The sequence below is a fragment of the Paralichthys olivaceus genome, chromosome 18 (genome assembly GCF_024713975.1).
Source record: "Paralichthys olivaceus isolate ysfri-2021 chromosome 18, ASM2471397v2, whole genome shotgun sequence".
Taxonomy (NCBI): domain Eukaryota; kingdom Metazoa; phylum Chordata; class Actinopteri; order Pleuronectiformes; family Paralichthyidae; genus Paralichthys; species Paralichthys olivaceus.
This window is the reverse complement of record NC_091110.1, coordinates 13,596,549-13,611,457: the sequence shown is the minus strand read 5'-3', so window position 1 is coordinate 13,611,457 and position 14,909 is coordinate 13,596,549. Positions and strand designations below refer to the sequence as shown.

Sequence of the window (14,909 nt, the reverse complement as noted above, 5' to 3'; positions counted from 1 at the left end):
AACAATGTGTGTCTCATACCAGCTCTGTGTCATGAGTCAGGCATTATTGGGGTCTGGTGTGTCCTATTCAGAGTCTTACAAAAACAAAAAGAATACATTTCAACAGACATTAAAAGATAGATAAGACAATACCACAGTGTGAGCATGTGTGTGTGTTTGTGAGTTAAAGTGCACAAATTAGAGTGAGGCTGGAAGATCCTATAGTCAAACAGTACTCAGTTGTTGCAGTTCATTGTTCACAACAAAAATTCTTGTGCCTCAGAATACGTTTTAATAATTTGCGTTAAATATGTCCCAATTGTTATTATCAATTTGAACATTTCTGTTGTTCTGTTGCTGGAGTTTATACAAATACAATTTATACACTTATACGCTTTTTCCCAAGATACACATCTAGGCAGCTGCAGTCTAATGGGATTAAAATGAAATAAAATAAAGGACAACATAAGGACTCTCGAAAGACAATACAACCTTCAGCTATGGAGGCTAGACACCATTTTTATCTTCCTTCTACTATGTAGTTTTTTCACTTTATTGCCAGTATACAAATGCAACTATGTGCAGATAGCTTTTAAAATGTTTTACTAATGATGTCTGATAAACTGATTAACTAACCCAGAGCATGCCAAGTGTACAATCTACCTCGCCTGTGCAACCCCACCCAGCATGACACTGCATCTTGACACAGTCAAAATGAGAGGGTTTTTCCCTTGAGAACATGGGAGCCAATTGTTTTCCCACAGGAAAAAGGGAATGTGGGTGTTTCTGACATACAAGCAATGACTAAAAAGCAATGAGTTTGGGAGAAACACTGATTTTGGTCAGTAGTTATGGTTGGGGTGAGACAAGTAGTGGTTAAGTTTTGCCAAATTCTGCGTTTAAGTCTATAGGTCCCCAAAAGTCACCAATGAGAACATATTTGTGAGTCTACACAAATGAGACCATGTTTTGGCAAAATAATTTCCCTACACTTTACATTTCTCAGAAATTGTACCATTAACTGCCGTCAGAAATTAAATTGGATTAGTGAAAAATCAAACTCTTTCAAATAGAAAAGGACAACATTTATCACTTCACAAGAAACTATACAAAGAGCAAGTTTACAAAAATAAATTGTGTGTAGTTCAACGATTAGACATTCAATACGCCACTCCTGTACACGCCATTCCAAAAGGAAATATTACAATATTTGGCAATAATTAACATATGTCAGCCAAAATATATTAAAAGTCAACATGTGAATCTCTCTACTACCACTATATCACACTCACGGTGTGTACAGTGTACTGGAAGGAAGTGAAGTCCAGCTAATAAAGCATTGAGAGGTGATAACTTTGTTAGCATCCTTGTTGCAACAAGTTCAACAGTCCAATTCAGCCAGTGGTCACACCCCAACATTCCTGCACGCATACTCATACACCTAAGAACAAATGCATGCAAAAAAAAAAAATCTAACAGTTTTGAGTCATTTGTTTGCTCCTGATTATTTTCAGTTTCACGGAAGACAAAAATATTGATTACAAATTATCTTTTGAAGAGTAGCTGGATTAACAGTCACATTTTTAAAATGACTTGAAAGTGGGATTAAGCGACAGAGGCTGACTAATGAACATGAATGATTCAGTCAGTGTCATCCCCTCAAAAAACAGTCACACCCATAAATCAAGCCCTCCCTCGCTGTTGGAGGAAAATACCTCCCCAACAGTTCATTTTCATTAGTGCATCAAGGCAACAATATGTCGCTGTACACTGAGAAACAGTCAAAGTCATGCACACAAGGCATCACTGAGCCAACACAGTGCAGTGGACCTACACAAACATTGTTTAAATCCATTTGCATTCGCCTAAATTCATATGATATATCACATATTTAGAAAAAAAACCAGTAACTGTTGAACTTTCTTTGGTTCGATTAAATAACGTACAGAATATCTGCACCTAAATAAACTGTGAAAGTCTTTATGGTTCAAAAAAGAGATACTTTTTTTCACAACCATTGAGTTTATGACACCATATATGTATGTACACACGGAGTCTTTTCGGTTTAAGATAAGTTTGTTTGAAATAAGTTAGAGTACAAAGTGATGACAAAACTACACATGAGAACAAGATGATGGAAACAGACGCATGCATGCACACAGACACAAACATACACACATGGAACTGCAATTCCTTAGGATCGAAGGGTCAGTCCCTCTTCATGGTGCTGCACAGGTTAGCCTGCTGGCAGAGTGAATGGGCTATTTGTCTGTTCAGTTCTAAAGTTCTTAAGGTCATCCATCTACATGTTTCCAGAAAATTAAAGTGATAATGTACCAAAAATCATAGGTGTAAAACTATATCCTTTCTTTGCCTTGGACACAGTTATGAAAAAGGTTGAGTAACATAATCCAAACAACAAAGGTGCAATGAAACTAACAAGGAAATTAATGAGAATAGAAAATTAGATTTTTGTCAGGTTAACAGTCGTACACCAAAGCTGGTCAGCATCTCTCGTCATATGTTACAATAACAGCTGGCTCAGTGTGTGAACCCACAACTTGGTTAAAGTCATAAAGTTTATCTTGTATCACAACATTAATAAATAATCTAAAAGTCCACAAAGAATCTGAAATGTTGAAGCAGAGAAACAAGAATCAGTTAAATCAATATAACCAAACAATAAAATGGCTGCTTTTCAACAGTTAGTATGAAGACACTAAGGGGATAAGGGCATGTTACAGCACAGACAGCCTTTTGGAACAGTTTTGGCAAAATAAGTTAAGAATTCACTTTCCATAAATAAAAACCAATAAAAATGTTGTTTGACCACCAAAAAATTCACCCCTCCAGACTTTACAGACACCTTTTTCTTATCCTATCCATCGATCAACCCTGTCCGTATACAGAGCATGCTGTGACCATTTTCAAACACTATTTGGGTCTTTCTGTACGTCAGTGCTCTGCTCTTGACTCCCTTTGTCTGCGTTTGCCAACTGTGGCATGGGCAGAGAGGATGCCTGTGTAGCCTCCCAACGCCACAGAAGCAGCAGTGGCAGATTGACACCTCCTTCCGTCTCTTATCTGCATATTTCAGCTTAGCAGATGAGTCATTCAACGACACATCAGGCATCTTTTCAATAAGTTCAACTGCCAATTTGGCAAAAGGGTTTAGTCTGTGTGTGCACTACACATGACATGTTGTGCCAATTCTGATTTCGCCATGGCCGTATCCATACCCTGGCCCCGCACATCCTTTTTCAACAGAGCCGACGAAAGTCTTTTTGGTGTTGCTAACCCCAAAGCCACCGCCACTGCGCTGTACACAGAAGGAGCAGAGGCGTTTGAGGCCTTTCCTGAAGGCAGAGTTGGAGAGGCTGTAGATGAGACAGTTACAGAAGCTGTTGCTGATGGCCAGCCATGTGGTGAGGAACGATGCTGCAGGGTGGTGGTAGATCCCTGCACTCTCCAACAGAAAGTAAAGAATGTAGGGCAACCAGAGGATATAAAAAACGCTTGTAATGCGGAACAGTACCATAGCGTATCGCTTGTCTGGATATGTTGATGTGGGCTGCTGATACTGTGGTTGGTGGTGTTGGAGTTTCTGTGGTTGGGACAAGTGGGGGAACTGCCCATGTTCTGCTGCGTTGTTGTCCTTGACCACAGATCCCACAGTCAATCCTGGGCCCTGCAGCTGTTGGGGTCGGTAACGTGCGTGGCGCTCGCTGATCTCCCGGGTGTGCTGTCGGCAGATCTTGAAGATATTGGCATAGGTAAAGCAGACAGTGAGAGCTGCTGGGGCATAGAGCAGTGCAACGATAAAGGTTGTAAAAGCCGGACTAGTCCTCCACTGAAGTGCACACCATTCCACCACATCGCCATGGTAACCAGGTTTACCCCACCCAAGAAATGATGGGAGAAACACCAGAGCAGAATATAGCCATATCAGAATGATGCAGCAGCGCACTCGACAAGGTGTTACTAGGGACGCGTAAGACAGAGGTCGCGTGATGGCGATGTAGCGGTCTACACTAACACACGCCAACGACACCATCGAAACGGACTTCAAAACAGACACCATGTACCCGAACACCTGGCAGGTGAGTTTGGGGTCGAGGCCCTGTAGGTGATGGAGGAGGGACAGGGAGGGGAACAGGCAGCTGACCCCCACCAGTAGATCAGCATACGCCATAGTCTGGATGAAAGCACTGGTGGTGTGCTGGCTAAGCAAGGGGGCACAGTGAAACACAAAAATCACCACCAGATTGCCAGAGATAATGAGAATAGTGAGGAGAAGTATGATCGAGACTTCAAGGAGGCAGGTGGTGAAAATCTGGGAATAGCCTATCTCCAGCAGGCAGAAGGGAGCAGATACATTTGATGGGTCAGCGGAGCTCAGGTTCAGTGGATCCAGGGAAAAATTCGTCATCTTGGGCAGTGATTCTTGTCTGAGGGGTCCTTCGAGGGTACAAAGAACCCAAGAACCCACTATTTTGTCAGGTAGCTGACTTTTTCTGAAAGCGTCTTTGTGGTTTCAGTTCAAAATAAAGGCTCCATGTTGCGGTTTAACGAGGAGAGTGCGGCCATCTGCCATTAACAAATGCAGGAGGGATGCACAGGCAGGGAAGGATGAGGAAGATTTCAAACCACCAGGCACAATCAATCACACAAAAAAAATGTTTCTCCCTTTTTCCAGTGAAGCCAACGTCCCAGGTGAAAAGGAAAAAAATGGAAAAAAAAGGTGACTTTGTTAAAGGAATTCTAGTCCAATCTGTGCTTGAAAGGCTTCCCCTCCCTATAAAGTCAAAGATGTCTTCAACATCTGCTACAGCTGTAGAAAGCGCAGACTGAAGCTGTCGTTTTATCTGTCCAGAGTCACAAACACAGCTTCCAGTGAGAGAGCATTACTGTGTAATGCGTTGCAAACATAAATTGAGGGAAGGAGACATTCAGGATAATCTCTCCTTTTGATTCTGTCATGGAACTCTGTCCTGCTTGTCTTTCCTGATTCGTCTTCTTGTCCTCTTCTTTCGTGCTGCTCCTTTACCCTCTTTTCACCACACTTCCAAGTCTGCCAGCTCTTGTCTCAGTTTCTGTCCGGTCCTTCGCTGTAAGATCCCCGCAGACTGTTGTGAACTGAGAGGATGAAGGCAGTGCACAGGGTACTGATGTTTAAAAAATGCACGCACACACACATACAAACACACCTCAGCTGTTATTTCTATCCAGAGGAGCAGCAACTATGTCTGGAGTGGAAATGAGGTAGGCAGGCATACCGATGCTGGGAGAACCCCCCCACCCGTGTTCATTTATCCTCCTTTGCTGTGTGTCTCTCTCTCTCTCTCTTTCTCGGTCCCTCTGCCCCTCTCTCTACAGAAACAGTGGCACTGAAGCCCCTCCCCTTCCCCTTGAGTTCAACCAATGATCAACTGCAAGGGCATGAAGCTGCCTCCTTCCCCCACCCTCTCACTCCTCCCCTGTGTGTGTGTGCGTGTGTGCGTGCGTGCGTGTGTGTGTTGGGGGGGGTCTCACTGTTTCAAATAATTACCCCTGATCCTCAAATACTGTTTCACACTGTTAAAATTAGCAAAACTCAGTATTAGCCCAGTCCTGTTCTCTGCATCCAGAAATGTTGAAACTTGTTTGCAGTTAAACATTAAGTGCATGCCCTGGGGAAGGTTTAAGGGAAATTGTTCTATAAATAATATCACCCCTTTAAGCTTTTTCAGATATATAATAGTTATTTTGTTAACTAGTTTCAAAGAGAAAGACAGATGGAGGCTTTGCAACATTGTGCATGGTTGTAAATCTGTAGTACCAAGTGGCGAATACTCTAACTTTGTTTATGTATTTGTGTATTTGTGTATGTGTGTCTGTGTATTTTTGTGTGTGTGCTTGTACATGTCTTTCTATCTATTTGGCACTAAACAGTTATGCACCTGCTCCTGATTTAGCATGTATCAGCACATGCTGCACCTCTTGACATCTATTCAAGAATTGCTTTGATACAGTCAGATACACGCAGGTAACATGACCATACCAGACTTTTTTAAATCTCCCTCACAGCAATATCAACAGCCAGGTTTTATTGCAAGGCTCTCAAAGCCCCGGTTAGGACTCTATTAAACATTTTATTCTGTCGTCTTAAAATAGAATCAGCAAGTCCCTGCTGTTGGATATCAGCCACTTTTCCTGAGGCTCATACAGAAAATAAAAATTAAAAAAATGTGACATCAGTTAAGATACTTAAAGACAAACAACTATACTAAAAACAAACAGCAATACAATACATGCTTTATACAATACTTACACTACAAAACTATTACTGTCTCTGTGCATAAAAAATTAATGACTGTGTTATTTTTGGATCAAAGCATGTGATGCTACATTTAATTACTCAGAATCTGGCACTAATATTAGAAACTTAGTGGGTAGTAATCACTGTCAGATTTAATGCTGCTCCTCATCCGCCTCATCCTCCTCATTTTAATGACTTTCTGAAGCCTGCAGAGTTTGTCTCGTGCAGGGCAATTTGGTGTAGCGTGATGGAGACCCAAACACACACACGCACACCAGCCTGCACCTTTCCGCAATCCAGACACACTCCCATGCTTTCACGCACCTCCTCTGCCCACCACACGAGGAGCTAAAAATAGATGACAGTACGATGAAAAGGGTTGGAAGAAGAGGAATGGGAGAAAAGGATATGGAAGGAGGTCAAAGGAAAACACAGAGCTCATCAAGGATGAGAGGGGGAAGAGGTGGAGGAGAGAAAGGAAAACAAGATCGCAGAGACAAAATCAGTAAGAGGAAAATATAGCTGTGAAAAATGGGAGGAATAAAGAAGGGCAATCATGATGTACTGTCACCTGGTTCCTAAGCTGAGCTGTTAGATGTCTAACTTACAGTATGCATCCTCATGGTTCTTCTCAAGGACAAGCAGCCTGCAACTGATGTTTACAATAATTACTCTTAAAAAGCATGTTACTGATCATATATGATCTCTATAAACAGATCCTGGATGTGAATATGCAGAATAATTAGGTGTCGGAAAAGAAGTTTCTGTTTCTACTTTGGCCAATCACCCGTGGTTGTCCGCAGGTAAACAGGGTCTGTGGAGAGCAAAAAAGGCGGAACACACTGACTGAAATGCATTAGCTGTCGACTATTTCATTTATCGACCACCCTATTTATATGTAAAAGGTGTACAGGCAACAACGTAGTGGTCATCAGGCGATAACCGATGGCCTCAAAGATCACTGCTCATATAATCCTATCAAATCACAATATTAGTTAACATAGAGATTTTGCTGGTGTTCCTGTAGTTAATGTTGGGATGGAATGCAATTAATGCCAAATATTACCCCGCCTGTGATTAATCTGAGGACTAGATGGTGTGGATCTTTACCTCATTACAAAACTATTAATACATTGGAATAGATCTAAATTTCACCACATTTATTGCTAAGTACCACTAAATCAATAGACAGTTCACTGCCGTACTGGCTGACTATCATCTGATTATTACAAATACCCACCAACCACCACCTCCCATCTGGTGGTTTATAATCCAGATGATTCTGTTCTGTTCCTATATAAATATAAAAATCAGCAGACACAAGGTGCCAGCTTTTTGTATCAGCATCAGCTGATGGGCTGTTTTTTCAGAGAATTTATCAAAGCAGTGCCTGGTAGCAATGAAATTCTTTTAAAATTTCAAAGAAGTGGAGAACCAATACACCGTATTATCTGTGAACTAATGATATTTATCTCTGTACCATGAGCCTAGAGCTAGAGCAGAAGTAAAAGCATCATAAGGCAGGGGTCCTGAGACTGGTTATGTAGTCGCAGATCAACACAAACAGGTTACTGTACGAAGATGACGCAAAATTCAAGGAATATTGAGGACTGCTTACATTCAACTGCAAAAATAACTGACTCATGAACTGAGTGAGCCTTCTAGCATTCACTGTGTATCTTATAGGAAACTGGCTTTAAAGCCAGATAAAGCATATTTGAAAGTATTTCCATGTCTGCAAGCATTAACCTATGGGAGAGGCATACAGTCAAAGTACGGTCAAAAAAGGGAAGAAGCTGACTCACTAGGATGGCAAGAGAGGAAAAAGAAAAAAGGCAAGTAGTTAATGTGACATAACACAAATGAACAGGCGGAAAAAGAGAGTCAGGACAACTTATAAGGAGCACAAAGGTCTAGGTAGAAGTCAGTGAGAGTCAAGAGTTAGGCGTACACAAATACAGATGTGAAAAAAGATAGAAAGACAGGTCCAACAGAGACGGACAGGCAGACAGGTAGCTAAGAGTGCTTGTTTTCCTCTCCACAGGAGGTTGGCGCAGTGGGTCTGGGGACCGGGCCTGTGTTTGTCAGGTCCCTGTGTGTCTATGCTACCTACCTTACCTAATTTCTAACAGCCTGCTCGACTTATGGAGGTAGATGAGGTTTAAAACATCTTTCGGTATCAATATAAGTGATCCAATATGACTCGTCATCACCATTGACCACACATGCAGAAGAAAAATACAACCTGAAAAATCCTCCGTCAATCCATTATCGCTATTGTTTATCCTTTGAGGGTCGCAAGGGGAGCTGAAGCAAATCTCAGCTGCCATCGAACAGGTCACCAGTGTATCACACGGCCAACATATAGAGACAAACACCAATTCAAATCACACAATTTGAGAGTCTCTGGAAAACCAGACCTCAATCTGTATGTCTTTGGAGCAGTCACAGAGTACCCACAGAAAAAACCCACACAGATACAGGATGAGTTTTCAAAATCTACACAGAAAGAACCGGACAAACCTGCAATTTGAAGCGGGAGCCTTCTTGCTGTAAGGCAACAGTGCTTACCACGACACCACCGTGCCGCCCATCTCAAAAATCATGTTTCATTAGATCTCCATCTCTAACACAATCTGACTGTCTGCATTACAGTAAAAACTGTATTGACCATAGCACAAGCACATGGTAGCTCGGGGTAGTGCAACAGGGTGAGTGAACACGGGGCACACACAGATTTAGAGATCTCTTATGTTATTATGCGAAGTGTGAAAAATCTTTGATTTATCATGAAACTGTGGCTGGACAAATTAGAATATGGCGGGCTGCCACAGTCTAGATAATTAATGGGAAACAAACAAACAAACATTATAATTACATTAAAGAGACTCCTATTCCCTTGAAGCTGCCGCAACCTGTTTGATACCAATTGTGAACTTAAGCAGACAAGGTGATCAGTGATTCTTCATCCACGTGGCAACTTGATCCACTTGCTCTGCATGTGTTCCTATTATTTTTGCAACAAGCAAACATTAGAATCATGTTGTTAGCTGGTTACGAATCTAGACTCTCAAGCTTTGCCTGTAGTTAGAGTGGAATGCTTCTTTATTGATGATGAACCCAATGTATAAAATATTGATTTCAATATTACCACAGGACAACTGATTATAGCATAAAATTTGATTAAAACATGGCCATTACTTTCAAAGGCTACACTTAAGATTATTTTAATAACTATTTATGTCCATCATACTGTACTATGGTCACGATGTTACAGCCCCTGAGCACAAAGCAAAATGTTGCCAGCCAATATGTCATGCCGCCTTTCGCAACATCTTCCTGATTAAAATCAGTTGGCACTGGACCCGCGTGCTGCCCAAACTGTGTAACTCTGACTGGCCTCTACTCACTATCATTTATGGAGCTGATGCAAAATGTGGGCCATGGCTAAAACAGCCTAATGAGTTTATTGGTAACTGGTGGAGTGTTAATGAGTCAGCATTTTAAGTCAGACGGGTACTTCCAGTACTTGGCAGCGGGGACCCTCATATCAGGGAGTTCATTCAGACTTCACAGTGAAGGAAGAGGTTAAATATCAACAACCTACAGCCCTGCCCCCACTTCCATCAATGCCCTGCATTCAAATATGGATGAACACCAAGTTCAGATGGGGACAGCACAAAAGAGGGCACTTGCTGGGACATGATGTACATACAGTGACATTGAATACAAAGAGACACACAAAAACAGGACAAATTAGGAGCTGGCACATGTATGCAGTATGTACAAATTTTAAAATAGGACCTGAAATGGGAGAGAACAAATTCATACATGAGAGGATTACAATAATGCGGAGAAAGATTCTTTCCTAATGAATACATATAATGTGCAGAGTACAATTATGCAATACATTTCAATACTCTTTTCTGAGCTGTTCTATCAACATGACCTTTTGTGTCTTAGTTCTACTTTGATTTAAATTTGGTTTGAATCAAAAAAGAGCTTCATTATCATTTTGTTCTTTAAATGTTCTCTGCTACATTGCCCAGCCTCGTTCTGGGACTAAATAAAACTCAAATCATCTGTCACAGTCAGATTTAACTGGTCCGATGTTTTTGTTGTCTGAGTGAAAGTTGAGATTCCATTATTTTGGTGTAAAAGTTTTATTTGAGTTGGCGGTCTTTAAGCTTTCAAATCAGTAAAGGACAGACAGATAAATGGCAGCAAGAACATGAGGAGAAGAGAATGAAAGAGATAGGAAAAGAGCAAAGGGAGAAATGAAAGGGAGGTCAGGGACAGTGAGGAAAAAGAGAGTGGGGGAGGAGAGCAAAGGGGAGGAGAGGGCAAAACCAACATCTTGTCACCACCTGGGACCCAGCTTGCTGCCCGGGGTTGTTGCCTTTACATAAGAACAGTGGACAGAGCTGTGGCCGAGAACAAAATTACACAGACGGACACACAGGAGAGGCGACAGTCACCTCGGATCCTTTAACACATATCCCCTTAGACAGATGTAAGCAAGCACACTGTGATTCTCTAACAAACTGACACAAAAAACTTTTTTAAACACCTACAGACACGGGTTTGTAGTAATGAAGCAGAGGTCATAACAAGGCAAAGCAGCTATGACAAACCTAATGTTAAAAATACCCAATTGAAATCATCATAATTGAATAATAATAATGAAATTATCCTTCCCGATCACAGAGCGACCATTGTGCATAGTCTAATACAGGAAATTTCTAACCCAGGTCCCGAAGGAATTTGCAAAACTGAATAAAACTAGAACAGTTTTCTGAATCTTTTGACTTTGACTGTTTGAGTTAAACAGCATCATACAAATGGATTCCTTTCCATTTAAAATGGTAGTTATATATTTAGTTTCTCCATTTATGAACTGAGCATTGGTTAAAAACCACTGGTTTATACTGAGTCACAAAATCAAGAGAAGTTATGGTAAAACCTTTATGATTATTCATTCTCACAGAACCATCGACCACTACAACACTTCTTTTTAAATAAAGTGTATAAACCTTTCAGGAACAGAATCTTGTTTATGCTCCAAGTAATCAGCTGGTATCGTCTACATGGCAGCAGTGGTTGTCGTCACAAGTTTGGAGCACATGAGAAGAGAACAGAGGCCCCTGGGGAGTGCTTTAAAGACATAAACCTGAACCACAGCTGTTGCCAACAAACATGAACAATAACACACAGGAGAAAACGACTGTTGTTTGCCGCCTCAGACTTATCAAGCGGCTGTTTACATCCACATTTTCCAAGTCTCATAGGACACGTGCAGAAGATTTTGAAGGAAACTTTTTCAAGGTACCAAGTATATGTTGTCATAATTACACTAGGAATGATGGAGTTATGGCCTTAAATGTGTTTTGTGAGATCACAGTGACCTTAACCTTTAAAGATCAAATCAGCTCATTTTTGAGTCCATGTGAATACTTGTACCAAAAGATATTCTCTAAAGGTGAAGAGAAGTGAGACAGACAGACGGATGACAATCCCCAAAAGATAATGTCTCCAATCATCACTGATGTGGACAGTTTGCTGGTTCACCCAAAAATTAAGGGTCTGAGTCGTCCTGTTCGAAGCCACCAAAATTAGGGGATCAAGGCAAATAGTTTTTTCTTGATCATCTTTATAAAGACAATATTTTGGTGTGGTCTTACCTTTGTTATTAGAGTGCGGTACTCTTCCACCTGGTGGTCATTATTGTGGCACCCTGCCAGGAGCTGCCACACCTCCCCACGAAGAGCCTCAGGAATACCACTCCGCACCAACGCTGGCAGCTGCCTGGGCCGCACTGATAAGTTCATATGCCTGAGAGGAGAGGAGATTGTATTTTTACTTTATTTTACTAATTTCAACTTTATTACTTACTTACTGCTTATTCTATCATCTTTGATGTAAGGTCTTCTGCAGACTCATGCACACACAACACTTAATCTATCCACAACATTCTTTTACACCCTTTCCCCTGACGTTACACTTGCTTTACTCTACCCCTGCTTCATTTTTGATGGGAAAACAATAGACAACACAAGACAAGAAGCTCGAATATAACCACAATAGAATACACAGAAGGAAATGTCAGCTCTTTCTTTCTTTCTTCCTCCCTGACATTAAAATTTCAAATCTCGTGGGGAAATTCTCCATCCTGTGCATACAGTAACCTTAACTGTGTGAATGAACTCAGTCACCTGCCCACCCTCTTGTCAGTGACAGAGACAGAATTAGAAATACAGAGAGGAGAAGGAAGAGAAGGTAAACTCCGATGCACAGCTGTAGCTAACTATTGCTTGACTGGAGCTGACAGAAAATCCCTGAATCCTTGATGATTCTCTCACTTTTTCACCCCCCCGTTATTTAATTCATCCCTCCGAGTTTGTTGTGTTTATTTGTTCCGAGTGTTAGGTTATGCAATATGTGGCATTTTCTGCAGAGGCTAAGAGGGAAAAACAAAAGCTTGCTGTGTACTTGTGTGTGCAGGCACATGACGTAAGTAATGCTAGGCCTGGTCCTTAGGGGCATAAGTTTGTAAAGGGCTTTCTGTGATTTGCCTCTCTGCACTGCATCCCCACAGTACATCGCTGCATCCCACAATGCCTCAACACACTCTCACTTACACAAAAAAAAATCACCAGTCACACACACAAAGCCTGGTATTATGACAGGCTAGTCTTATGATTTCTTTATTCGGGCGTTATTGTTTTTTATCAATGACGCCATATATCTCTAAAATATTCAGTGCTTTAATGGTCATCAAAGGATATTACAAATACACAAACTGATGTATTACTATAGATTATCATATATACTGTACATTATAAAAGATATGTGGTAATACCTTCATTTAAATGTATGTTCTGTACCACAGGTATATACTGTATATCAGGATAGCGAGAGAGAAAGAGAAAGGCATGCTGTACAGTGCATGTGAGTGGAGGAGGCATAACTTGCAGCAAATTAAAGTCCAGACAGTTTCTATTCAGTTCATCACAAGCTTTTGATTAAAAACAAATGCAGTAAAGGGAGAAGGAAGCCATGTTAATAAGCTGCTTATCAAAAATTCCTGCTTGCTGCTCTTTCTTTCACAGGCAGAACGTCTGCTAAGCCACCACAAAAATGAATAGTGTGTGTAGACCTTCACTGCTACTGCGATAGAAGGGGAAGGACACAGTGAATGAGTGAAAGCCTTACCACTTAGATAATAATTCTCCCCAGGTTTCCAGGATCTTCTCTGCACACTCCTTGGAAACGTCACCTGATCCACTGAGTAGCGGTTCGTCGTTATCTGGACACAAACACGCATGAAACAACACAACTGTGAAAATTTGTGGGAAATAAAAATGATTAACTTAAAATGTGAGTGTTTACTAATTCAAAGAGGTTGGTGTTTCACAGTCAAACTTTCTGCTTGATGGTGTTATCAAGATGGTGGACTCCACTTACAGACACTATGGATCCTCTGATATTATGTTTTGTGATGTTGTATACTGTGATGGTTTAAGCTGAACTGCCTCTGAGTTGTGTACATAACACTGAACTTGAACTACAGCTCTATAAATGTCATGAAAATACATGTCAGTAAATTGAAAGAGTCTCTGTTCTAAGTAAATTGTTTCATCTTCACTGAACACCAAAAGGTGAGACCAAACTGTACCGTAGGACCAGTAGACCAAAGACAAACACAGAGATAGATACAGAAAGTACTTCACTGATGTTCTCTGCCTAATAGTTTCAATGCTGCCTCTCATGTTCCAAAAATAATACAAAAACACACACACCACTGCTAGCTGAGTACTTGTGATGATACAGTACAGACAGTTCTGTAACACAGTGTCTGATCACCCACTGGATCTTTACTCCTGTGGACAACAAGCCTTTTATTTGTTACAGCCTGTGTCAAATAGTCGCAGGCTGCATACTCTATTCTATTTCACAGCAGTAATACTTTTATTATTGTGTCTTGAGGGTGCTCGCTGGTGAATGAGGTCAGTCATGACCAAGGACACCAGTCTTCTAAAGTAAATCCAAACCATCATTTATATGATCTTTTGAGTTAAGTGTTTGCTGCTTTATGTGTCTGGCAAGATCACGTACAGGACGTGTTTCAAAAGGTTAAAACCATTTTCATATGGTTTAGCTAGTCAGAACCACATGTTGCTCTATGTTGTCATATTAGTGAGGAATACTTGCTATTGCAATATCATAAAAATGATTTTTAATCATATATTCTTATCCTTCTGTATTCTCTGACTTTAATTACAGGAAAACCCAGTAGAAGTGATGAAAAGTAGGGCAGGATCCAATCACCTTCCTCTTCATCATCCTCAGGTGGTGAAGGAACCGTGGTACCAGGCCCAGTAGGCAGGATGCCGGGACTAGCTGTGGTCTTCCTTTTCTCTCTCTCTGTCTCACTTTCCAAACTCACCACCTCATAAAGAGTGTCGGAGGCAGGACTCTTACGCTCCTTACGCTCCATCTGAAACAACACATGAGTTCACATCCTCTGATAAGCCGATAAAACATTTGTTAGCCCAGATGTTCAAGCCCAAAGCTGATATCCGGTGCCATTCATAGAGACCACTGACCATTCTCTGAACCGATTTAATCATGG

General features: G+C 41.1%; 2 protein-coding genes across 5 annotated transcripts in view; both read right to left on the bottom strand.

Moving 5' to 3' along the window:
- Positions 1–14,909, bottom strand: part of LOC109626217 (rab GTPase-activating protein 1) — a 62,441-nt gene that overhangs the window by 25,498 nt on the left and 22,034 nt on the right. For all 4 annotated transcript variants that reach the window (XM_069514055.1, XM_069514056.1, XM_069514058.1 and 1 more), the window contains 3 exons: positions 14,606–14,774; positions 13,490–13,583; positions 11,959–12,109 (listed from right to left, as the gene is read on the bottom strand). In XM_069514055.1, coding sequence (XP_069370156.1) covers positions 11,959–12,109; positions 13,490–13,583; positions 14,606–14,774 — 414 coding nt within the window. The remainder of the gene's footprint in view (positions 1–11,958; positions 12,110–13,489; positions 13,584–14,605; positions 14,775–14,909) is intronic.
- Positions 2,931–4,553, bottom strand: LOC109626216 (probable G-protein coupled receptor 21). The gene has a single exon (XM_020081940.2). It carries the CDS (start codon positions 4,406–4,408, stop codon positions 3,167–3,169), a length of 1,242 nt encoding a protein of 413 aa, XP_019937499.1. The 5' UTR covers positions 4,409–4,553; the 3' UTR covers positions 2,931–3,166.

What these genes read in the sequence shown, in the direction of transcription:
- LOC109626216 (XM_020081940.2), bottom strand. Translation starts at nt 4,408, where the DNA reads ATGACGAATTTTTCCCTGGATCCACTGAACCTGAGCTCCGCTGACCCA.